Source organism: Rhipicephalus microplus, chromosome X, assembly GCF_043290135.1.
Source record: "Rhipicephalus microplus isolate Deutch F79 chromosome X, USDA_Rmic, whole genome shotgun sequence".
NCBI lineage: Eukaryota > Metazoa > Arthropoda > Arachnida > Ixodida > Ixodidae > Rhipicephalus > Rhipicephalus microplus.
In genome coordinates this window covers 459,436,578-459,463,253 of record NC_134710.1, presented here as the reverse complement: position 1 = coordinate 459,463,253, position 26,676 = coordinate 459,436,578, and the positions used below count along the sequence as shown (strand labels likewise).

Below are 26,676 nucleotides of genomic sequence, written 5' to 3'. Positions count from 1 at the left end.
GTCCACAGATTGATCTCGAGAAAGCTTTTGATTATGTTTCCCATAACCTTCTGCTTGACATTCTTGACCATGTTAACGTTGGTTTTGTAATCAAAGATGGAGTATCTATGGCATACCGGAACTGCACGACCTGACTGGTAATCAATAAGACGCTAGGAGATACAATTAACATAAAGCATTCTGTCCATCAGGGCTGTCCGCTGAGTCCCTTACTTTTTAGATTGTATATTTCATTTCATTTTTTTTTCATTTTTATATAACGATATATATATATAATCGCCGTGCTTTGCAATATCTCAAAACAGTTGCATTCATGGCTTTAGATTACAAGAATCCGGAGTTAAAATTTTGGCATATGCCGACGATGTGGCTGTTTGTTGTATCGATCAAGATAGTGTTACCACTACCATCAGCGTGGTTAAAAGGTTCGGCAACGCAACTGGCAGTCTAGTAAACTGGGGAAAGTGTCTGGGTTTGTGGCATGGAGAGTGGTCGTCAAAACCAGACTATTTTGCCAATGTTAAATGGGTGACCACACCTATCAAGTATCTTGGGGTGTCAATGGAATGTTCTAAAGATAATGAGAACTACTGGCAAGAACAAGCGACAGAAATCCGGACGAAAGCTAATAGATGCAAGGGTAATCATCTGTCAGTGTTTTCTAGGGCGACTGTCTGTAATCTTTTCTTTGCCTCAAAACTTTGGTATGTGATGCAAGTATTGCATTGTTCAAGGGCAAACATACAGAAGTTCCATCACATCTTCGCAGTGTTCGTGTGGCTTCGAACTGGGAGAGATGCAGTCGAAATAATCTGTTTCGAAAAGTTAAACACGGAGGGCTTGGTTTAACACATTTTTTCATACGCTAAGTTGTAAGTAGGTTCATTTTTTTCGCAACACAAGGGACCCTTTCTTACGTACAGTGTGCCAAATGAGACTGATGCGGGCTTTACCTGGATATGTGGTTAGCACGAATGACATGACCGGTGCTGTGCGCGGGTATCTTAAAGAGGTTTTTCTAAGTGTACGGTATTTATCTGTTAGATTTTCCAATGAATGTTTGTTTTCAGTGACTCGAAAGAAGTTGTACAAAGATGTATGCGATGTTGTTTTACCTGAACCCCTGTACCGTGCCATGTACGCTGGAGGTGACGGGAAAGATGTGCTTAAATGAGTGAAGAGAATGCAAGTGGCTCCTGCAACGAAGTCTTTCTTTTTCAAGCTGCACACAGGTACATTATCAGTCAGGACATTTCAAGCAGACCGTGGTTTTAACTTACCTTGGGGGACAAACAGCCTTATCTATAAAAAACCGGAAACTATTGACCATCTTTTCTTACATTGTTGGGAGGGAGTATATTTTTGGAATGTACTTCAAAGGACGTTACAGAAAGAATTACCTTTAAATTCATATGGTATAAGATTTCTGCCAATAGTGGACGAAGAGAGAATGCCTTTTGATTTGATTATGCTACGTGGACATCACTGTTTATGGTGGGCCCGTATGGCAGGTTTCTATCGCGATCAGGATGCACGGCCTGCACGAATGTATTTCCGTTAATGTATGCCCAAGTATGTTGAACTGCAGAAAACTCAGGAGATTTTACCTGAGTGGTTGTCGAGGGTGGAGCCCTTGGCAGCACTATGGGAATTTTATATTCTCTCGGACTGTTACTGCTTGTTTTAGGGGCGAAGCTCCTTTGGGCGTGGGCTGTGCGTCCCCTGTAGCCTGTAGGTAGCCACCTCTAGTTTAGTTCTTGCAGTGTTCACTAGATGGCGGTACCGTCCCCTGTATGTAGCCACCTCTAGTTTAGTTCTTGCAGTGTTCACTAGATGGCGGTACCGTCTCCTGTTTGTAGCCACCTCTCGTTTAGTTCTTGTAGTGTTTACTAGACGGTGGTACTTGTAGCTGATGATGAAAAGATGCAAGATGTTATAAACTAGAAAGCAGTACTTGTAGTTGATGAAAGACGCGAGATCTTATAAAATAGGAATGATGTCACATATGGCGCGTGTCATTGGTTGAAGGCAATCGTTCGATTTATTGTGGCGATGTACGCTAGGTGGAGCGATGTAATAAAATCGAGTGGGCAAAATGTACAGAGGATTCATGGTTTACCAGGTTTACCTCCGGAGCTTCGCCCACTCATCATCATTCACTTCCTGGATATGGCGGCACTTTTTGTTCTGCTTGTGGTTTGATGTACGCGCCTATAAACAGGCACTAAAGCAAGAAAGAAAGATCAGGGTGGCGTAGTGGCTAACGCTTCGCTGTCACAACGCAGGGGAACTACGTTCGATTCCCCAGGCCAGAGTGTTTTTTTCTTGAGTTTTTTCGTTCTTGCGTTTTCATATATATATATATATATATATATATATATATATATATATATATATATATATAGATACGTATACATCTACAAAGCAAGACGCCGACGCTGACGCCGGCGCCAAAATCCAGCCGAAAGTGTCCATATGATTGCTATAGCAATACTATCATCCTTAATATACAAAGACGTTCCTCCACCTCTACGACCTGATCTATAAACACCTTCTGCCTGCAAAAGCTACTCAATCATTTTCATTTATTCTTAAAAAGCACATCAGTGTGTTGCATTTCTGTCAGTTTGGTACTTTTGAAGTAACGGTCTGCCTTATGTCAACCAAGCAACAAACGCTTGAAATGACTACGTTTTAGCACACTGTTTTTGCCTTTACATTGCTATGCCGTATCCACCGAATGCTTTTTGGTTACGCACACTGAACAATTATATCTGGGGTTCTACGTCCCCAAACCACGATATGATTAGGAGAGACGTCGCAGTGGAGGGATCCGGAAGTTTAGTTCGTCTGGTGTTTTTAACCTGCACTGACATCGCACAGTACACGGGCGTCTACCATTACGCCTCCATCGAAATCCGACCACAACGGCTGGGACGAAGCCCGCCACCGTTGGGTCAGCAGCCCCGCAGGGGCGTCTACACAAGCAGGCGTTTTCTGTGTGGCAACACCATGAACCAGAACCACCAGGGAGAGGGGGGTGGTCTCGAACTTTTTATACGCTTCACCGTGCGTGGCTTAGCCGTGTCCGGGGAAAAGGGGAGCCTTGGGGTTCAGCCGATGCTGAGTGTACAGACCTTTACGGCCCCCGGCCGAGCCAAGACACCCCTTTGGCCCCGGCTTCATGTTGACGGCACCCCTCAGGAAAATCGGCAATCGCCTTTTCCTACATATCTCTCTCTACTTATATTCGTCTTTCTCTCACACTTTTTATCTGTGCTGTCATCTCCTCTTTTCTGTTTACTTCCAAATTGCCTGGCGACGATGCTTCAATCTGTGTAGTGGCCCAACCTTTGGTAGTTATATTTGGTTATAGTGGCGATGCATGGCTGGCATCTTCAGGTGCTTACCATTCAACCTTTTAGCGTTTCCTTATGTGGCTTGGTCGTGGGTGGTAACCATCGCCACCAAACTTCTTACAATCTGTATGGCTAACTTGTTCTCCTCTTCCCTGAAAGCCACCCGAAAAAGTAGCCCAGCAAAGACCCTTTCATATTAACCAAAACAAAAGAAGTTGTTCCCCAAATTTTTTGTAGATAGTTGAAAAAAAAACGGTCCGAGCAATTTCACCTTTTAGTGTCTCGATAACGCTCACCGAAGCAATCGGCCCATAGTATCGTGTAATGAAGTTGGGAGGCGTGACCTCATTTTGGAGGTTCGCGAAAAGCTCCAATACGACAACTTATCTAAACTGGTAGCTTTCGGCGATGTCCCATCTTCCTTAGGCCCACACAGATCCACGGACACAGCCCGTTGCGTCACCTTCGATGACAACCTTCTTGAATTATAAGAGACTGCGTTAAAGGCTGGCATGCCCAGAATGTAGTGAAGGTCCTAAGAATAGGATACAACGAGACAAAAAAGAAACAGCAATGAAACATAATTATGATCTTTGGTACCCATTACTTACAAGATTCAATTGAAATCAGCTACAGTAACATTTGTGTCAGGCCCTACATACAAAATGCACGAAGGTGTTTCGAAAGTAAGCGCTTTGGACATGAATTGCAAAGCTGCAGAGGGCAAGCTACTTGCGCAAAATGTGGCTCCAACGAACACTTAGCGCAAAGGGACTGCCTACCGTCTTTCATAGCTCTCCTGTTTTGTGTCGCAATGAAAAGCATACCATGTGAAGTGCCTAACCTTGCAGCAGTTTTTCTGGAAAGTGAATAGATATCTTTAAAACCGAATTTTTCTGTCTGCATTGTGCATTCTTCCATCAGTTGGATGAATGCCCACAACACTGGTCGGTGCCGATGAAAGTCGAAAACCGAAACCACGTGCAGTTTTTCGCAGGCTTTGCAAAGTTTGGTTATTAGTAAAGCAAATACTTTAGTAGTTGTTTTAGGCACGCACAAACTTTATTGTCGTTCTAATGAGAGCAGCGGACGGCGTGGTCGCGTATCTTCGCTGTTTCAGGCAGGCATGCAGGCAAGCGAAAACACCGCCGGCAGCGCCAACGGGCGCCTATTGGAACACGTGAGGAAAAAAACACCAATTCGTCTGTGGCTCAACCTAAAGCTGCTTCAAGTGCCTAAAATACAATTTCAAGTTAAACATGTTTGTGTTTTAACAAAATAAGTCTACCTGCGAGGATTTTTTATCCTAATAATTGATTGTCAAGATTGACCACATTCGCTGTTAGGTGACGCCAGTGGTTACTTTTTATCGACTTTCAACATCAAGTTAAAGTTGTAATTGCTTTTTTTCCCGCCGGAAAACATGCTCGTTGCCGCCGATGTGAAGAACTATCTTTTCATTTGCGCCACAATCAGCATAATCTTTTGACCGGTAGACAGTCTCTTTTAGCTTCTACTGCAGAAGCCAGCTGTGCAAACTGCGAAAAAGATCATGCCGACTCCTCGTGATTGAGCCCATCCTGGAGAAAGGAAGAATGAATCCTTTAGCTGAAAGTGAAATTGAATCTGTTATTTCAAGGGGCCGGCAATAGTTTTTTTCCTGAAAATCCACCACTATCCTTCTTTCGTAGATGCGATGCGCCAGGGCGCCGCGACCCATTTTTCTGCAACCACGAGTGTGACACTTCGTGTGACCACGATCGCGCCATCTGCGCTCTAGGCTGGAGTAGCCTGTGCTGCACCGCCCTCTGCCAAATAGGTTCAGCAGACTTCAGAGTCGGCTGGATCCCGGACCAATGCTCCTGCACCTAGGTGCCAAACTTCTGTGCAATTGCCTGCTGATGAGGTACCATCCGCCACCTCACAAGAGATGATGGATGCAAGTCCCACTCCTCAAGCGCCTTAGACGCCGAAGGATGGTCGCAACTCTTTGGAGCGCGTCCAAAAAGAAAAAAATTCGAATTACAGGGCCCCGAAAAGGTTCTGTAACCTAAAGGAAGACTTTTTGTACACATAGCAGCACACAACTTTGTAATGACACGTATAATACAGTTGAACGTTGAAGGAATGCTGAGAAACCTCGACGATATCCGAAACGTTTTACCGAAACATACACCAAAAGTACTGTGTGCAAGAACCACACTTGAAATCAAAACACACCAACTTCCTACGCAATTTAACAATTATCGAAAGGACCGAGATGAAGCTGTCACATCATCTGGTGGTGTTGCCATAATAGTAATTGAGGAAGAGCTTGTACACATTTGCCCCTTCCGATACCCCTGGAGGCAGTAGCTGTCTAAGCAGTCTTCTTCAACAAACTGGTAACAATTTTCAATGTTTACATACCTCCACACCATCCACTAAACAAACTGAAAATTCAGTCCCTAATCGATCATCTTGCTGAACCGCATCTCGCCCTAGGGAACCTCAGTGCTCATAGTAGCCCATGCGGTGACTGTCGATGCGATGTGCGAGGCCGCCTTATTGAACAGTTTCTTTGGTCTTCTGCCATGTGTCTTCTAAATCGAAAACAGGCAACATACGATAGCCTGACTAATATTACCTACTCATCGACAGACCGCAGCAGTGTCTCTCAATCGGTCATACCTTTACTTGCAAAGAAAGCAATAAATATTCCTTACCAAAGTGATCATTTCCCTTTATTTTGAGTACTCTTACATCATCTGACTGTCCTGCACACGTTGCCGATTGGCTCCTAGAAAAAGCCTGTTAGGACCAGTTTTCTACGATTGCTATGTTAAGTTAGACAGATATGAGCAGTTCTAGCATAGATGCATCTGTACAGTACTTTACTGTTCTTCTAACTAATGCTACAACTAAGTGCATCCCGCAAACATCAGAACTTCCCGGAAAATGACACGTACCCTGGTGGAATAGTGAGTGCCGAAATGCACGCAAACACACACACACACAAAAAAAGCATGGAGGCTGCTTCGACTCGCATAGCGCCGAGAATCTTGTCTATTTTTAAAATATTGTGTCTTAAGGCACGAGAACATGTCGACAGGCCAGGAAAGAGAGCTGGCAAAAGTTTTGATCTGGAATCAACTCGAATTCACACGAGGCAAGAGTCTGGATCATGGTGAGTTGGGTAGTAGGACGAGAAGGACATCCTCTTCCTTTAGTAAATACACGAGGCAACGGTTCGAAAGACCAAGCAAGCTCCCTCGGTGCACACTTTGAACAGGTCTCCAGCTTACCCCATTACAGTCCAGCGTTCCAATGTTACAAAGCATGAATAGAAAAATGAAAACTAGAACGTAAATCCACCAACAATGACACATACAACAAACCTTTCATCTTAGCTGAACTACAAGCATAGCTAAACTGTTGTAATAGAACCACACGAGGCTCCGATCATATATTATAAGAAATACTAAAACGTCTGCTCCCTGAAACTAAAGTAGCCCTACTTTCCTTGTATAGCGCCATTTGGTTTTCTGGTTAGTTGTCTTCCACCTAGAAAGAAGGCCACCATTACTGTGATTCTTGAACAGGGTAAGGAGCCATCTTCAGCTTCATTCTACAGGCCCATAATGTTGACAAGCTGCCTTTGTAAGGCTTTTGGAAAAAATATAATAAACAGACGACTTGTGTACTTCCTCGAAACAAATGGCCTACTTGACCAATACCAGTGCGGGTTTCAAGAGGCTAAATCTATTACTAACCAATTGTCCGTGTTGAGGCACCAATTAGAGGTGCTTTCATTCATAAACTGTTCTTTTGTTTTCTTTTTATCGATATGGCGAACGCCTACGACACTACTTGGTGCTTTGGTAAACTCCGAGACCTGTCACACTTAAATGTGTGGAGTAGAATGTTTGCAATATTCCGTGCTCAAGTAGGCACTGTGTTGTCCCATATATTTTTTCAAGAAATACGAGTGCCACAAGTAGGTGTATTGAGTGGTAGACTCTTTGAAAAAGTCAAAATGAACTCCTTGGACCGTGCTACTCTACGAACTAGGTTTTACTGCACATATGACCATAGTGAACAGTGAGCCAGTTCTGTGACAGAGAACGCAGAAGACGAAGACGAGCGGCCCATGCCAGCCAGGGGCATCCTTATTGTCCTCTGAGATTTTGACAGTCGCGTCTCCCTGTACGTTTCTTCAAGCCCCTAGTGCGTGAAAACTAGTGAAGGTGTGGGGTACCCTATGCACCGAACCCCTCGCAGTATAAAAAGCTCCAGCCCCATACCGGTGGTTACGCCTGTTCACCATGCTAGCCGAAAGATCTGTGGACTGGACCCTGAGTACGGACTCCTCCCTGAGAGGATGACAGCTCTAATTATCCCACACAGCGCCATCCCCACTGACACCAACGCAGGTATGGAAGGTGCAATGCCAATGCGCTATGCGCTGTTCAAACCACGAACCCTTTCATGGTGCTGCCCATATGGATGCTGAGGATTGGCTAGCTCACTATGACTACATTGCCGCTCATAACATGTGGATTACAGAGACAAGCTCAGACATGTCTGCTTCAGTTTCAATGACGGGGCACGTGTTTGGCACGAAAACCGGGCAAGTGTGTTTACGTCATGGGAGGACTTCAAACGCCGGCTTCTGGAAACGTACGCAAGTTCCAATCGCCGAGACCCAGCTGAGCGGGAACTTCAGTGCCGTATGCAAATGCTAAATCAAGGCGTAGCGATGTATGTTGAAGACATGACGCATCTTTTTCGATGAGCCGACCCTCACCTGCCGGAAGAGAATAAGGTTTGATCCTGACACGTGGGGTGAAGGTGTAGTTGCTCGGTGGTTTTGTACGCAGCCCACCCAAGTCAGAGTTTCTTGCTGAAGCCATCCTATTTGAGAGCACACTTCGGCAACGTACCCAGACGTACGAGCGAAAAGTCAACTTTGCCTCCACTAAGGAATATATGGGTAGTCTTGAGGCCACGCCGACTTCTACCGAGAGCTGATACGCTCTGTAATCCGCGAAGAACTGCAGAAGATATCAGTACCCTCGGCGCCAACTGTCAGCAAACACTACGAGAGCGATCCTGTCAGACAGAGCCGCGGCCCATAAATCACTTCCCTCGCATGTCGTATGCGGAAACTCTGCTGCAGCCAGCACCACCTTTGGCTCCGCTTCCCATCCTGGCCCCTCCTATAATTCCGGCAGACAAAACTCTGCAGCAACCTGCACCAGATTTCAGTCCACTTCACACCACGGCCCCAGCCATGGTTCAGGCATTCCAAGCGGGCCCATACCTGAGCAACCACACACTGTTTTTGTGAAAATCAGACGTGTGGCGGGCCTCCGATCGACGTCCTCTTTGCTCTCACTGTGGCGAACCTGGGCACATCTACCGACATTGCACTTATCGAGAGCTCAGACTTCGGGGTATTTCGGCCAACTCTCCACCACCTAGGTTCGGTCAGCGTCCTCCGGAAATTGCGGACTACGTCACCCAGCAGCGCCGATCGACATCTCGTCACCACTCACGTTCTCCATCACAGCGGTGGTTCTCGCCTAATCATCGCACCTGTCCAGGCGTGGTGCCGGACCGGTCACCTAGCCCGCGTCAGGAAAACTAGCCACAGCGACCTTCGAGGACAAGGCAGCTCAGACTAGTCATGCTCAATTGCTCCTATCGACACGGACTGATGCGACCGACAATACATCGACGATGACATCACCAGCCTATTGTGGAAGAGTTTCCCTAGACACTGCTGTTCTGCTAGATGGTCGCAAAGTCAGCGCTTTAGTGGACACTGGTGTGGACTATTCCATAATTAGCGAAAAACTGGCCGTCCTTCTGAATAAAGTAACGATGCCTTGGAACAGAACGCCAATTGGTGCAGCTGGCGGGCATATCGTCATGTCACTCTGTATGTGGAAGATTGCAAGTCCGTGGCTATACGTTTGCTGCCAGTTTGAGCGTTCTCCGGCAGTGTTGTCGAGGCGTGATTATTGGCATAGATTTTCTGAGGAAGCAAGGTGCTATATTGGACGTTAAATTACGCCTAGTCACTTTCGCGACTACAAACGCCACAACAGCTTACGCGGACTCTAGTCACTCCCGAGTATCTCTTCGCGTCGTCGACGACGCTGTCACGTTACCTCCCCGTGCAACTGTTGTGGTTCAGGTGGTATGTCACAGAGTGATGCACGGTGAAGCAATCGTGGAAACCAATTACTCTCTTCTGCGGTCTTAGGGTGTTTGCGTAGCGAGTAACCTTGTTGACCGTCGTGATGATCACTGTGGCGTCCTTGTCACAAACTTCAGCTACGAGCACTGGCACCTCTTCCCTGGAAGCGCCATCGCCTACGTCGACCCAGTCGCCAATGTCACCGAGTGTTTTTCTGCTGAGGCCATTGGCACTGCTGAAGCGCCTTTCCGCAGCGTATACATCAGTCCAACACCTTATGAAACGAACAAGCAGCGCTCGAGCGAGCTGTTCGCTGGCGCCGAACACCAGGTCGCAATATGTTGACGATGCACAAGTCGGTTTTAAGTCGTCTAACCTTTTCATATGGGGACGCCAGGTACCATTAGGTCGCAAGAATACATCAAAATGGGCAGAAAAAAATGGGTTTAAACTGAACGTACAGTAGAACAGTTTTATACTATTCTCCAGAAGGAGGGGCCTTCACTCAGACGCTGGCATGAACCTGCATAGTCAGCGTCTGCCTGTAAAATCTTAGCATATTATTCTGGGCATACTATTAGATTTGAAACTAACCTTCATACCACGCATTAAGCTTATCAAAAATACATGTCTAAAACCATGAATATTCTGAAAGTGCCATCTCAATCTACGTGGGGTAGTGACAAGAAGTGCTTAGTGAAGCTTCAAAAAAAGCCTTATTCGAACTCGCATAGGCTATGAGGCCATTGTTTATCACTTTGGGACACCAATTGTTTTGAAATTGCTGGACCCTGTTCACCATTTCAGCATTCGCCTTTCTGTGGGCGCTTTTCGCACTAGCGCCGTGGAAAACCTGTATGGTTATTTGAATGAATGTTCGCTCCACCTCAGAGATGTTGCGTGTTTTTCATGTACTTTTTGAAGGTGAAAGTAGACAAAAAACAGGTCTCTCGTGTCACAAATAATAATTTGTCTAATTCTGGCCTGTTCCAGAACCCTCCTTCATTGAGGCATCCCTACTTCTTTGTCAGGGGAATCGCCGATGAAACAGGTGTGCCACTTCACGAACGTGGTTTGGTGGCTCCTGCTGCATATCTGCCACAACGGCAGTGGCTGATTATCGACGGCGATATCTCTTTTCTGAAGGTCGCAAAGCATGTGCCACTTGAACACATCTATATATACTTCCTCGAACAGCAAAAGAAATACACATGTCATGAGTTCTTTACCGATGGCTCTGAGTCTAATACTTCTGTGTCGCATGCAACCGCAAGCCAATACTTTCCTGAGCTGGGTGTTTTCCATTCTCATACAAGCATTTTCACAGGGAAAGCTTATGCAATCCTGGCGGTTATAAAACACATCTAACAGATGAAACTAGAAAATGCGAATAATGATTGTTTGATACGTGGTGTTTAACGTCCCAAAGACGACCATATCAGTATAAGGGCACCATAATGGAGGGCTCTGAAAATTTCAACCACCGGGGTTTCTTTACGAGCACCCAATTGTGAGCATACGACCTTAGAGCATTTTCGACTCCATCGAAAATCAAGCCGCCGCAGGCGGCATTCTATCTGGTCACCTTTGGGTCAGCAGCCGAGTACTTTAGCCAGTAGACCACCGCGCCGGTGCAAAATGCGGTAATATACACAGATTCACTCTATGTGGTAAAAGCTCTGAAACTTAATAAACACAAAAACCCCATCCTATTCTCGCCAAACTATTTTTTATGCACAGTTGCACATCCAAACTGCATGTCGTTGTCTGCTGTGAGCCAGGACACCGTGAGATACAAGGAGAATTTTTGGTGGACAAGCTAGCTGCAGCCGCCTACGCCACTGCTGCCAATGCACCAATCTCAATTTCTACACTTCACTTGAAACATTTTTTAAAACCAAAGTTCAGGCGCTATTGGCAGAGCACATGGGACAAACACACAGACAATAAACTCCATGTTATTAAGCCGGAACAAGGTAATTGGCCGCCACTATCGAAACCACGAGACACTGAAGTAAAACTTGCAATGCTAAAAACAGCACATACACACAGAAGAACTGCAACACACGCAGAGCTTTTGTCCGGTGGTGATCAACAATTAGGTGAGAGATTTGGAGAAGCACTCACGGTTCTCCACATACTCATAAACTGCAGTGAGTTAGATGCTCTAAGAAAAACGTGCTTTCTACTGTCCTATCGATAGCAGCTCCCACTACACCCTGTCATGCTTATCATTAGCAATCCACTTTTTGATATTCCATCACGTTTAACGTTTTAAATGTACATAGTTTTCACTTTATTATTCGAAGTGATCCGTAGCACAACCTCTGTACTGAGGTCGTGGCTTAGGGGACTAAACCCCACTAAGGTTATACTATCACGACCTTTTGCCATTCACTCTCACTCCAGATTTTACACATTACTGTAAATGTTTTACTATTTCTGTGTTTTTACGCACGTTAATGTGAGGCATTTTAAAACCTCTGTACAGCTACGTACTATATTATTATCCACATGTATTGTCTGCTGAAATGGCACTCTTTAGTCATCAATTGATGCTTCGGCCGTAAAACGGCAAAGATTATCATCATCACTTGGGTCATACATCCGAGAACTGGAGCCAGTGTTTCGCCCAGACAGGCACACGCTTATCAAGAAAACTGAATTTTTGATTATGAAGAAAATATCTCTACCTGATGCCAGTAGGGGTCCTTGACTGCAAGCTCTGTAGCCTGCTGCTGCATGTAGTTCAGCGTAGCGCCAATGAATTGGAAGAGTTTCACACAGCTGTCGACTTGATGAGCGCAGTACTGTTTCCACAAATTGTCGTAGTGCATGATTGCCCTGTCCGCCGTTGCGTAACCCTCGAAGATGCCAGCGTTGAACGCTTGGTCTCGGTCCGAGTAGCTTTCGTTTGAGTACAATTCAAGAAAGCCGTAACTGCAGAAAAAAAACAAATTTGCTAATTACAAGCTAGTTATACATGTAAAAAAGCTTGTTAGAGAGACTTCCTAATCCTTAAGAGGCGTGCGACGTGAATTCACTTTGTAATGTCGCAAGAATGAAGGCAAATTTTCCGTGAGCTCATCGATGAATAAGTTTGCCCCTCCGACACGGCAATCACTTGCACGTACACTGTTCCAAATAAAACCTCATTGTTGGAGATATGAAAAAGAAACTACAGAAAATTCTGCAGCACAAGTACAAATGGCAATTTAACAGTTTGCATTTTCTCTCTCTCTCTCTGTCTCTCTCTCTCTCTCTCTATATATATATATATATATATGGGAAAGAAGTGTATACCTAAGGGCTCGTTTTTCCGTGTTTTGACTCAATATTATGAGATCTAACAGACAATAATGCCAAGGAATTATAGAGAAAGTTATACGAGAGACTAATGGTTCAGCTGTCAGCTCGTAATAGGTTCACGTGCTACGTGACGCCATACAGGCTCATAAAATGGTATTCCACACTCGCCGCCATGGCTACAGGTGGCGCTGACTGACACTCCTACGTTCAAAATTCACATATAAACCCAATAAAGCCACCATAATAGCTCAGTGGTAGAGCATCGAACGCGTTATTTGAAGCTCGTAGGTTCGATGCCTTCTTACAGCAAGTGATTTTTTCACCCACTTTTCTTTCTTCTCATTTTTATTACATTAGTACTAATAACTTCCCCTATACATTCTACACTTTTTTGCATTATTGTCTGTTAGATCTTATATATATTGATTGATTGATATGTGAGGTTTAACGTTCCAAAACCACCATATATGATAGACACCGTACTGGAGGGCTCCGGAAATTTCGACCACCGGAGGTGCTTTAACGTGCACCCAAATCCTAGTACATGGGCCTACAACATTATCACCTCCATTGGAAATGCAGCCGCTGCAGCCAGGATTCGATCCCGCGACCTGCGGGTCAGCAGCCGAGTACCTTAGCCTAGACCACCGCAGCGGGGCGAGCTCATATATATATATATATATATATATATATATATATATAAATATATATATATATATATATATATATATATATATATATATATATATATATATATATATATATATATATATATATTAACGGGGAGAGAAGGCGTTGCAGAATATATTTACAGACGCCCGGCACACAAGACAGAGATTGTGTGCCTGGCGTGACGTTCGTGACTTGGCGCAAAATTCGATATGGACCAGGGTATGGAGAAGTCAACTTCTCGCAAGAATCACATCGCCATGACAGTGTCCGAAGAAGAACCATATCACCAGTATTGAAGTGGACATCCTAGTGGCGTGTATTGTTGATGGTTCGTTGCGTCTCTTGCGCAGTGTTAAGACGAAGGCGGGCACCTTCACGTCCCTCTGCAGCTCTATAGCGTTGGCATCACGAGCGTACTCTGTTGCTGTTTTAACAATGGACGGAAGGAGCGCGTCGAAAGGTAGCGTGGGTTCTCGTCCGTACAACAGAAAAAATGGAGAAAAATTTGTACAGTCAGGTTGAGACGTAATGTAGGTAAATGTTATGAACGCTAAAGCTTCGTTCTAGTCACGATGATCTGGTGAAACATACATGGCGAGCGTGTCCGTAAGCGTTCTGCTCACGCTGTTAGGCCGTTGGTCTGCGAGTGATATGCAGTGGTGAACTTGTGTTTGGTAGCGCAAGAGTGTAGGATATCCTTAACCACCATTGATAGAAAACATTGACCCCGGTGTGTTATAAACTGCCCAGGAGCGCCATGACAAAGTGGGCCATCTTAGAGGAGAAAGTTAGTGACGTCGGTGGTACAATTGGTGAGGATAGACCGTGCGATTGCATACCGAGTCGCGTAACCGGTGACAAAAGCTGCCCACTTGTTTCCTCTGATGAATAAAAGAAAAGGACGAATGAGGTCAAACCTAACCCTATAAAATTGCTTAGATGGTATCTATATGCATTGAAGGCATCCTGCTATAAGAAAGGCCGGTGTTTCGAGCTGCTGGCACGATTTGCACGAAGCTACGTAATGACGAACGAATCGGTATGTACCGGGCCAAAAGAAGCGATGTAGAGCACGCTCGTACGTACATGAGATGCCTAGGTGACCAACGGTAGGAATGTCATGTAACTGCTTGAAAACAGTCTGATGCATGTGGGTAGGCACGAGCAGCAACTAGTCAGGACCATCAGGATGCATGTTGTAATGGTATAGAACGCCGTCATGGAGCCAAAACATATGAAGCGATGGAGGAATAGTGAGGTCACTCAGCTGGTAGATTATCTATCAAGTGAGGATCACGGCGTCGCTCATCTCTGATGTTTACCAATGCTGAAAGCACCAGCACCCACGTGGACTCTGCGTTTTCAAGGAGATCTCGTTGATCCACTGGGTGACGACACAAACAACAAGGCTCCTGGGTGGGCGGCTAATCTTATAGACGACGGTGAATAAGTAATCTTGTAGCCGCAAGGTCCCCCCCCCCCCCTCGTCCAAGCCGCTCGGTAGAACCGTTCAACGAATACAGGCAGCCCAAGGCGTGGTGGTGCGTGATAACGATGAATGACCGTCCACAAAATATGGATGAAATTCGCGCATGGCCCAAACCAGCGCGAGGCATTCGCGTGCAGCGATAGAATAACTTCGCTACGCTGGTGATAGAAGACGGCTAGCATATGAAATGACACGGTGACCACCATCCTGTTGTTGAGCCGAAACAGCGCCATTGCCATGGCCGCTGGCGTTGGTGCTCAATACTGTTGGAGCAAATATATTGAAGTGGCCAAAAATTGACGGCGACGTCAGGTGCATGGTCAGTTGAGGAAACGCATTGGCTTGTTGAGGACGCCGGACAAAAACCAACATGCTTCTTCAGAGTTTCACTTAGAGGGCGTGTAATGCCGGCGAAATTGCGCACAAATCTTCGAAAGTAGGTGCATATGCCTACAAAGCTTAGAACATCGTTGGCATAGGTGTACACAGGGAAATCTTTGACTACACGCCGCAATTTGTCGAAATCGGGACGAACACCAGAAGAATTGACAAGGTGACCGAAGACAGTAAGCTCAACTCATTTAACTGACACTTAAATGAGTAGAGCTGAAGCTCTGCCTTTTGAGAAGCAGACACAATTGTGAGAGGCGCTCGAGGTGCGTCTGAAAAGTCGGCGAAAAGACAACAACGTCATGAAGGTAGCATAAGCATATTCACCACTTAAAACCTACTGTAGAGCGTCAATTATTCGTTAGAATGTAGCCGGGGGCGTTGCATAACTTATAAAGGCTAGCAGGTGTTATATATGTGGCATTTTTACGGTCTATGCCATCAAGTGCAACTGCCAGTACCCCGAACGAAGATCTATCGAAGAGAAATACTTTGCACCACCGAGACAGTCAAGGGCCTAATCTGTGCGTGCAGCGCACAGATTAGGCCCTTGACTGTCTCGGTGCATTTAATACTTCGGTGCATTTAATATGACCCAGGTGCATTTAATACTTCGTGTGCGTGGTAGGAGGTACACGTCTTTTTTGTCACCTTGTTGAGATTTCGTTAAAACCATAAAAACGCCAGCTATTGTCCCTATTTCTGACAAGCCTGACAGGGGAAGCTTAAGGGCTTGAATAATGCTAAATGATGCTCCGGTGCAGCATTTTGTCCACATCTTTTTGTATGACTTGACGCTCCGTCGAAGAAACACAATAGGGCCATCGGTATATCGAGTTAGCATCATCGGTGATGATCCAATGCTTCACAGTTGTGGTCTGGCCCAGTTGTAGGTCATTAAGGTCACAAATGTCTTGTTATGAAACGAGAAGGTCACGAAGAGCGTGCACATGTTCAGCCGAGAGGTCTGATGCGATCATTTTGGTCATGCTTTCTAAAGTACATCGTTGAATATTTACAGCGCAACGGGTTAGATACGGACAGAGAAGGGACACTCACGATTGTGCTGTCGAAAGTAGTTTGACACAAATCACGACTTGCGGGTGATTAAAGGGAAAGTTGTCAGCATCAGTGCCGGGTCTCCCTTATACAGAGCGCTCAACCGTTCGCAGAGCTGAAGCCTAGCCTCAACATCTGTGTTTTAAGTGCCGGAAAGGTGCCTGGGTTGCTTGGTTTAGTCAGGCCGACGGTTGCGGCGTGTCGCGGAGTGGCTGGCCTGGAAGGCCGAGGCACGGTTGGTGACGTTTCTTCGAATGCATTATCATTATCGTCTTGAGCAGACGAACCAAAGGCTTCCAAGTACACGCAGATAACAGAGAACATCGTCTTCGTCTTTTGCTGTCCTTTGGCTTCCTCTTCACCTGTGACAGTGCTTACATATATATATATATTTTTTTTCCACCCACTTTTCTTTCTTCTTATTTACATTCCATTCGTTCTAATAACTTCCCCTATACATTCCTTGGCATTATTGTCTGTTAGATCTCATTATTATTGTGTCAAAACACGGAAAAACGAGCCCTTGGGTATACACTTCTTTTCCTTATATATATATATATATATATATATATATATATATATATATATATATATAAATATATATATATATATGACGTATGAAGCGATTGTTGGTAGAAGCCGAGGAAGAAGAAGTCACAGAGATAGAAATAAACATGGCGTATGAGCCAGCCACGTCACCCAGTCATCGTAGCGTCACACGAGTCGACAGGATGAAGACCTGGCGGCCCCTTCATCAGTCGCAAATCATCGACAAGGTTCTCCGCAAGACACCCTGACCATAAGTGAACTACCAAACCAGCATCTAACAGTACACATCGACGAGCATCATGACGGAATCATCGACCGACCTTCCCATCCCCAAGTACACCGGAGCAGCGGACGATGGACCTGTACAGGAGTGGTTCGACCTGTTCGAGCTCCACGCTACCGCTGCATCATGGTCGGAACGGGAGATGGTCACCAACTTTACCGACTACGTCACTGGTGAGGCTTTTAAATTTTACCTCACCCACATATTCGACAACGACGAGTCTTGGCAAAAGATAAAAGAAGAAATGATCATCTGGTTTCAAGGCTATAATGAAGATTCGATTAAAACACGCACTATCAATGCATTCGAACTCCGTCATCGCAGTCATAAGCAGCCTTCACGCATTCGACCACGGGATTTACCATTCCCGTCAGGTGAAGCTAGCCACGTGCTAACGGAAAGACCACGCGATCGTTTTCACAACCTTCCACCTGGTTCCTCATCAGCGCAATTATCGCCAATGCTTAACTCTTCGCTGCATAAAAGATTTGAATCCACTATTTATGACCCAGGTGCATTTAATACTTCGTGCGGCATGCGTACCTTGCAAACTAACTTGGTACCACCTGTCATCAACATTACTGAGAAATCTGAGGAAGCACCTCATAAGACCGTCGCATTTACGCATGATGAGTTGGTAAATCCACGCCAAACCAAACCAGACAACGAATGTTCACAGAAATCTTATTCGGTAAAGTATTCAGCTCAGCAGCTCAACAAAGACAGAAGCATTCACAATCAGCATCTTGTGAAGAAAAGTCTTTTGCAGAAGTGTCTGGTATTCATCAATCAAAAGATCAAAGCGACGTGAATCTAGTATACAACCTCACTGCCAACGATGAAAAGAAAAGCCCAGGTGCTACGTCGGATGACACAAGTACTCTTCAGGCAACCACCAACAATGAGCAGTTTATGAATACAGAAGATTCAAGTGCGCGAAACCCCCCACATTGTCTTGCACCAAAAACAGCTGCATTGGTTGGCGTCGTAGAAGCCTGCAGAGGAATCGCTAAGAACCCTGGCACACCACGATCAATGTCACACCCCAAGCAAGTCGACGAAAGCAAGAAACTACAACGTCAACGTACGCTTCAACATTGTCAACGACGAAAGAGAACTTCATCTAAACCACTCTTAAGGCTCAAGGAACATAACGAAAAGGCCCATCGTCGTGGATACATTCTCCACCAGAGATCAAAAATGGGCCTTCGATCAAAAGATCTGCGACATTGCTATGGAGAGTTTTCCAAAAGCCACCAAAGCACCCCTTCTACTCGGCAGGAACACAGGCAGCGCCCAATCAACCTCGATCAGCGCGCACGCAAACTGCCTGCATGGCCTGTGTATCACCCACGACAAGGAATTCGATGCCTAAAACATCGGAACTGTCGATTCTGCAAGATGTTCAAGCCTCGTTCGTTCTTCACAAGAATACCAGCTGCGATTACTCCTATCTCCACGTCCAAAGCATTTTTTGTGTTATCCAGGACGCAACCACCAGCCTCGCCCACCAGAACTGCTGCGCTTACCGAACTGCTGCACTCTCCCCTGAAGTCATTGAAAGTTTACGGAACTACCCTGGAGCTTAGGACCAATTCTGAATTTTGACGTTTGTAACTTTTTAACCTCCCCTTGTTTGATTTTTCTTGTTCGTAATCCATGTCTTCTTTCGGGGGGAGGGGGAATCATGTGACGTATGAAGCGATTGTTGGTAGAAGCCGAGGAAGAAGAAGTCAGAGAGATAGAAATAAACATGGCGTATGAGCCAGCCACGTCACCCAGTCATCGTAGCGTCACATATATATATATATATATATATATATATATATATATATATATATATATATATATATATATATGTGTGTGTGTGTGTGTGTGTGTGTCTGTGTGTCTGTGTGTGTGTGTTGTGGTTGTTGTAGGGGGGGGGGTTTAGCGAAAAGAAAGAAATTAAGACAATAAACTTCGACGAAAAAGCGACTGCCACCTACATTCTGACGCGAGACCGGAGACAGTATTCGGCGCTGCGCAGATGTTTTTTTCTCTTTTCGGGCCAACGATAAACACGATGGTGGGGTTGAGGGTGACCATTTCGTAAAGGAAAGATATCAAAAGCATGAGGTGAATATGTGGTGCGCAGCTTCTTTTTTTGCACACGCTTTGACAACGAAAAGTTTTAGTCTGGAACGATGCGTTTCACTGTTGAAGAACGGGTGAATATGGTTCTGGCCCTCGACCGAGCGAACAGAAGCAGGAGTGAGGCGGCAAGATTATTTCGCACACAGCGCCCAGAAATTTGGGTAAATAGTTCGACATTGCTGCGAAGTTACGAAACGCTCAAGAAGACAGGCACATTTAAAAAGCAGCGTCAGCGCACAAAAGGTGTGTCTGAGTCTCTTCAAAAAACATTCTTGCTTACATGGCAGCCCATCTACATGCAAGCGTGCTTTACGTGAGTGCTGTGACCGGCGTTTAAAGCAGCAGTGTTTGGCACGGACTCAAGAGTGGAGGACTTCACCCGTATCTTGTTCAGCTGCATCAACAACTGGAACACTGAGATTCGCGAAGCCGTCTTGACTTCTGCAAATGATACTCATACAGGAAGAAGGTGCTTCCAGCTTTCTGAAGAACATGATTTGGTCTAACGAAGTGCGTTTCCCGTGAAATGCCCAAGTCATTGTTCACAATGTTCACTACTAAAGCGCTACGAATCCTCATTGGCTGTTGCAGTCACACCAGGTGCAGTGGCCTTTCAGTGTTTGGTGCGGCATTTACGAAGGCAAAGTTATTGGCCCGGTCTTTTTCGATGGAACTTTCACCACAGAACGCCACCTCAGCGAAATACTAAATGGCCCACTGATTGACTTCACCTGCAACCTCCCTCTAGCACAGCTTGGGAATATCTGGTTCCAGCAAGGCGGTGCTCCTCCACACAGCTGCGCGCGCAATCAAACGTGGCTTGATTGAGCATTTCCCGACAAATGGATCGGCCATCTTGGACCTGTAGAGTGGCCCGCAAGGTCCCCAGATTCGTCTCCGCTAGATTGTTTTCTGTGGGGATGCATTAAAGGCTACGTCTACACCGAAGCGACGACAACGCCCGCTGCACTAAAGTCTAAAATGGCAGATGTTTGTCCCTCTATTACGCAACAAGTGCTACGAAATGTGACAGAAAATGTGCAGACTTGATGTAGATTGTTTATAGGGGCTAAGGAAGGGCTGCTTGAAAACGCTATGTAACTGTCCATGGCGTCTGAATAAAAGCGCTTTGGTCTTTGCAACTAGGTCGAGCTCTTTCCAACACGTAGCTTTCCTACTATTTAAGACTTAGCTACAAGAGCACAGAACACGTTTTTATTCGTTGTGTTTACTTACGGGCACTGTGCTATAACAGACCGGTACTAAACGTGAATTTCTTAATAGAGACAAAGTACGAGCAATCAACTTTTGAACCCGCAGCCAATCGTGTCGTATTCCTTGCAAGTATCCAGAAGAGTAATCGCACGCAATCGATGCAGATCTGACGAAAAAAACAGAAATAGTTAGTGTTTAAGTTTTGTATACTTCCATTATCAAAAGACCACCCTCTCTTCTACTCTCATGTTTATCGTTGGCTGGAAAAGAAAAGAAAGAAAAATTCTTCGCTGCGTCAAAAGCTGCCTCTGGTCTTGTATCACATTGCACGTAGCAGCCGCTCTTTCATCGAGCTCTATTGCCTTCAATTATGTCGTTCGCCCCCCCCCCCTCCTTTTTTTTCAATGACACCATCCAACCATCGCTTGATGTACATCGTAGTCACCGATAGCCTGTTCAAGTGACCTTAGTACGTAAGATGCCTTCGCTGATTTGTTCAACTTACATTTGAGGGCACTCAAAGCGCCACGCTTTAGGCGGCAATCACGTGGTATTTTTTTTTAAATTTTCGCGCAGTTTAAACAAACCCCAGAAAAAATTAACAGGCGTTGTTATTTTACCGTAACTTAAAAATTTTGTTATTTCCGGACAAGAGCTACAAGTATACTATTGAATTGTTTCTCTAGAGTCAGTATTTAAACATTTCAGTAACCAATATTTGTTAATTAGTGTGCTTGGCAGATAAAAAGAACTCGGACGTGCTCCATACAGCTAAGAGCAATACTGCGCTAGCTGGAGACGCGTGCCACCCATTTTTAATTTTTTTATCGTTTGGTGTTTCTTAGCTGGAACACCCTGCATATATATGGCTTGATAAGCCCCGCCGTCGTGGTCTAGTGGCTAAGGTACTCGGCTGCTGACCAGCAGGTCGCGGGTGCGATTCCCGGCTGCGGTGGCTGCATTTCAGATTGAGGCGGAATTGTTGTAGGCCCGTGTGCTGAGATTCTGGTGCACGTAAACAACCCCAGGTGGTCAAATTTTCTGGAGTCCTCCACTACGGCGTCTCTCATAATCATATGGTGGTTTTGGGACGGTAAGCCCCACATATCAAGCAAATCATATGGCTTGATAACGCCATCCAACTGACCATCACTATTATCTTCGTTTCTCAAGTAGTCATACAAGGCATTGCCAAACCACATGGCCCGACCCATTGAGAAAGAAGTATGGGAGGAGGACAAACTCCAGGCCGCGCCAGCGGGTGAGCTTGACGTGATAGTGTCACGGAGCGATGTGGTTTTATGCCAACGTTCGGCAGATGACACTTTCAGCTTGTTGCCATCTTTTACATGCGCTTATAAGAGTGCAACGCATAAAAATCGTGATAACGCCTCGTACACGGCAAAATTTTTCAGATTTTCGTGTGTAACATGAATCACCAGAACCACTCGGGCAGGACGACCGTTGTGCTTCCGATTCGACTGTAGACATGTTAGGCTTGCTAGCTCGCCTTGCTTGTCTGTGGAACTCGACTATCATGTCTTCTGAAAGCGCTGACAAGATTACGTCACGTAGCATCGCAGCGTAAGATATGCGCTGACTCCTATATATAGGCCTCGCAGACCACCAGTGCGCATCTGTACGTAGTCAAACAATCGGCGCAGTCCCCTTACGTCAGCTGATGAAGATACTCAGAAAGTGCCCTTAGTTTTCCGAGATGCTCCTGTTGCATCCGCTCTTTGTCTCCGCATATACTCTGAAGTATGGCTTTATCATCCCCGTAATATGCTTCTGTCGCCTGCAGTCCTTTGATGGCAGCCATCACTGGTCCCGTGAGAAGCAACCCTAAGTGTTGAAACTTTTGCAACTTTGCTAGGCCATCATTGTCATGCACTGGCTGCTTAAAGCACTCCCAAAAACCTTGCCCAGTGGCTAGCTCACCTCCAAATGTCTCCACGCGCAGCTTCAATAGCTTGATTTCATGCTGTTGGACTTGTATAGACATTCTGTACATTGGCTGCGTGATTTGCGCGTTGCTTGTCGGAGCACTAGTCGTGACAGAAACTGTAATTTTTATCTTGAGCAGACTTATCGTATTGCTAACTCTGTCGTCATACTGCACCGATTCGGCGTAGTCATCTTCAATGATGTCGTCAGGGAGGCAGGTTTCCAAGTCGGTGTTAACTTGTCGTAGTTCGGTGTTGCTCACTTCCAGTCTTTGTAGAACAGCCGATAGTTGCAAGGTGTTTGCACCTTTTAATGCTATAGTAGCCTCTCTGATGATGATGGTATTTTGCTGCCACACGGTCCTTATTTTAGGGCGAAGCTTCTTGATGCGGCACCCGTTCGTCCCTGGTCGTAGTACGTAACATGTCTTACGCTTTGACCTGCGAGGTAGTGCCGGTGGGTGACTTGTCCTGTGCATTGTTTAACAATGAAAAATTCGCAGCATGCGCGTTAACTAAAAGCCAAATTCTCCTGTCTCTCATTCCCCATTAGCCGCCATTAGCATGTACATTGAACACTATCTGACAAGAAAGGGTTGCTACGTTATACTCGATGTGCGTAACCTCTGGTTTTAGAAAGGTTTAGCGAGCGTTGGGCCGCAGTGCCATGAATACAGCGAACTTGTATATACCATGAACTCGAGGTGGTTAAAGGTGGGAAGTAGACACGAAGTGCAAGCCGTAGAATGTGCGCGTGTGCTACCTCTTGTTTAGTCCTTGGATTGTCCGCTGGATGGCGGTGCTTCTATATGCGGAATATATGATGAAAAGATGCGAGGTGGTGGTACGTGGAGTGTTGACTAGATGGACGAATGGACACACAGATACATGCATGGACGGATGCACGGATGGCTGCATGAACAGATGGACGCATGTTTGGACGCTGGGGTGGATGCATGGATGAACGCAGGGATGGACGCAAGGATGAACGTGCGGACGCACGAACAGACGCACGCACGGACGGGCGGATGGACGCATGAAGGGTCCGACAGATCGGTGCATGGACGGACGGAAGCAAGAACGAATGGACGGACGGATGCTTCGCCCCACTCTCCATCATTCACCCCGTGGATATGCTGCCATTTTATTGCCTTGAGCTTCTACATGACACTTTCCTTTCTTCTTTCTTGTGAGCTGCTGTGCACCTTTCAGACGATGTCTCCATCCCGAGTTTTGGAACCTGAAATAATTACTTTTTATTACACTTAGTTTGACAGATCTCGTCAGAAAGTCACATGAGAAAGCTGTGTTAACAAAGATATAATTTGCTATATTTAAAATGATACAACAATGTCTTCTTTTCTTTGTCGCTTGGCCGCGCCTGGCTGATTCGAGCCGCCGACCCTCCGTCTCCCTGTCGGGAGCCCCTCTTCCTCATTTCCGATTTTCGTCGTTTTTACTCTGCTTCCCTCCAGGGTTTCTTCACGGGTTTTCGCGGAAGATGTTCCTCCTCCTTTTCCTTTTTTTCTTTTTTTCTACAATGTATGTCTACGTCACAAGGGGATAGAAACACCTTATGTCCTTGCAGCACTGTCTAGGAAGTACGTGTTACACGTAAACGAATGAGGGCGAATGAACATGCAACGTAAAGCTACCATGCCGCTAGCAAAGAGTTCGTGACCAGCTCAGGAACTGCAATTTTTAGGATCCCTGCCTTAGAAATTTGCCCTAACTTTCACTGTTCCTTATGCACTCATTATTAAAGACGATAGTCTTGCTTGGGGACCTTCGACGCAAAAATTTGGTCTGTCTCTCTCTCTGTCTGTCTGTCTGTCTGTCTGTCTGTCTGTCTGTCTGTCTGTCTGTCTGTCTGTACATTTGTCTGTTTGTTTACTTTCAACGACACCGGGTATTTGAAACAACAGACTTCATCCGCTGCGACCACCAATGATGCTCAAGGTTTAGCGTTTATACTTGTGCAATTGTCAATTAAAAAGCAATATTGCGCTTGTCTGAGGCACCATAATAACACGTATATATTCTGCATGTGCGCCTTTTACTAGAAAAGGCATAGATAAGTAAATTTAAGGAATGTAGCGTTTATCACGCTGCGCTGACCATGCAGCGCTTGCATGAAACGGCAAGTGTTTGCAACGCTTTCCAAAGACGAGACGTTGGTGGCACCTACCAGTCGCCTTGCGTTTTGCTTCTTATTACCTCAGAGACGGGTGCGCACACCAGTCTCGGAGCCATGCGTTTCGCTTTCCAAAGAAACCTGCAGATGGCGCTCATGTCTCACGTGTGACGCGACTTGATGCGCTCGTTCTCCTCCGCCGTACGCTCAGGACACTCTATCGCCACGCCTCCAGAATACCATTCACCGATTTTGTTGAGCAGAACATCAAATAAATGTTTTGTTCACTCTCTCCACACGCAGTACTATTGTCTTTCGACGACATTTGCAGATTATCATGCAGATACGGGGCCAATTTTTTGTCAGAGTGTATGTCGTCTTCTTGGGCTCATAGTTTTTTTTTTTTTGGAGTCGACTTGCTGTCGGGGTCATGCAAGCATAATGTGAATGTGCTACGCATGCCTAGTGCTCTCACGTCTGCAGCTGTTGGTGCCAGCCACCACTGGGTAAATGTAAAAGTTAATAAATCAGGGATAATATTCATGAACAATCTGTTTTTTGAATTGATGCACTCTTGTAAAACGTTCGGTCATTCACCATGAGCCACAGCAGTCCGACAAAGCCACTAACTAGCATACTCTCACGTTTTCTACGATACGGAATTAAGCTATCTATGGTGAGCCGAACTGCAAGATGAGAGTCACTCAGGCAGAGCGATCACCGGCCAGGTCTGCTTCGAAGCAGAGTCTGAAAGGAAGCTTCACTACATAGTAGAATCATGTTGCGGTGAATCACAAAAATTGAAGGTGCTGTAGTCAATTGGGTATTGCCTTTATATATCTTCGGGAAATTAGAATGGTAAAATTTTGAATGAAAATGAATTGAATAACGAATGCTGTTAGAAAAATGTACAAAAGTTGGAATCATCGCACACTCCTACTTTTTTTTCTTTTCTAAAAGTTAGAGCCCAAACCAGCAACAAACATACTGAACTCATTTATCAAATTAGGGAATGCTGTATTGAATTATTGGACTTTTCCATGCCTTGGGGTGCTGCCCGAAGGCTTTTTGAAAAGAAAGTGAAGAAGGTAAGTCTGAACATCAAGCTGAGACGAGGACAGAAAAAAAACATAAACAGAGAAGCCATTTTTAATCCTACACTAATGTAGAAGCCTCCAGTTTTTGCCTATGGGCCCATAAAAGTGCGCGCTTTCAACCTCAATGCATCAAATTACATAAAGGAAAGGAACAGGAGACCCACCATACAAAAACACACCAGGTCTTAGTGGTTCTCTAACACAATGGTTCTTACCAAAACACACTAGTCTGGGTTTACCGAAAACACGCCAGTCCGGGCCTTGCCAAAACACACCGGTCAGTATCACACCAGAAAGCGGCATATCGCTGATACCAACCATATGCAACAGAAACTGTGTCTGAATTCCAGCTCTGGTGTGAACGGCATAAACACGCCAGACATGGACTGGTGGATTTTTCGAATGGGAAATGGGACTGCACCTGTTGCGTACAGAGAAGGCAAACTTTTGACAGGACTACTAATGTCCTCTTACGCTAAATATATCAATGCCGACGTGTCATAAACTCTATTCATCAGAAACTTCATAGACAAGTGCCTGCTGTGTTGACGACTACTGTGGAAATCAGTATTCTGAATTTTTATATGTTAGCAGCTCCGGTGCACAGCTTCTGACACAAAAAACGACGGTTGCATTTCGTAGGAGCGCAAATGGTATTGTCTTGAGAAAAGTGTGAATTAAGTGCCTTCAAAAAACCCAGTTGGTCCAAATAATCCTTAGCCCTCTATTGGGGCGTCTCTCACAGCCCAAGACTCTTTGAGATAATAAATCTCAAGAACTAACAGCTAATTTCATTGCGACGAACTGGAATAACTTCACTCGCGAGACAGCAAACGTGTACTTGTTGAGGTGTT

The 26,676-nt window shown here is 45.4% G+C and overlaps 1 protein-coding gene across 8 annotated transcripts in view; it reads right to left on the bottom strand.

Annotated features, from left to right (window-relative positions):
- The window catches only part of LOC119160840 (putative phospholipase B-like 2), a 181,469-nt gene that overhangs the window by 103,729 nt on the left and 51,064 nt on the right, over positions 1 to 26,676 (bottom strand). For all 8 annotated transcript variants that reach the window (XR_012887707.1, XM_075880671.1, XM_075880672.1 and 5 more), the window contains one exon: positions 12,237 to 12,483. Coding sequence is in view for 7 of the 8 variants with exons in the window: in XM_075880671.1 (XP_075736786.1) it covers positions 12,237 to 12,483 (247 nt within the window). In the remaining variant the exon portion in view is untranslated. The remainder of the gene's footprint in view (positions 1 to 12,236; positions 12,484 to 26,676) is intronic.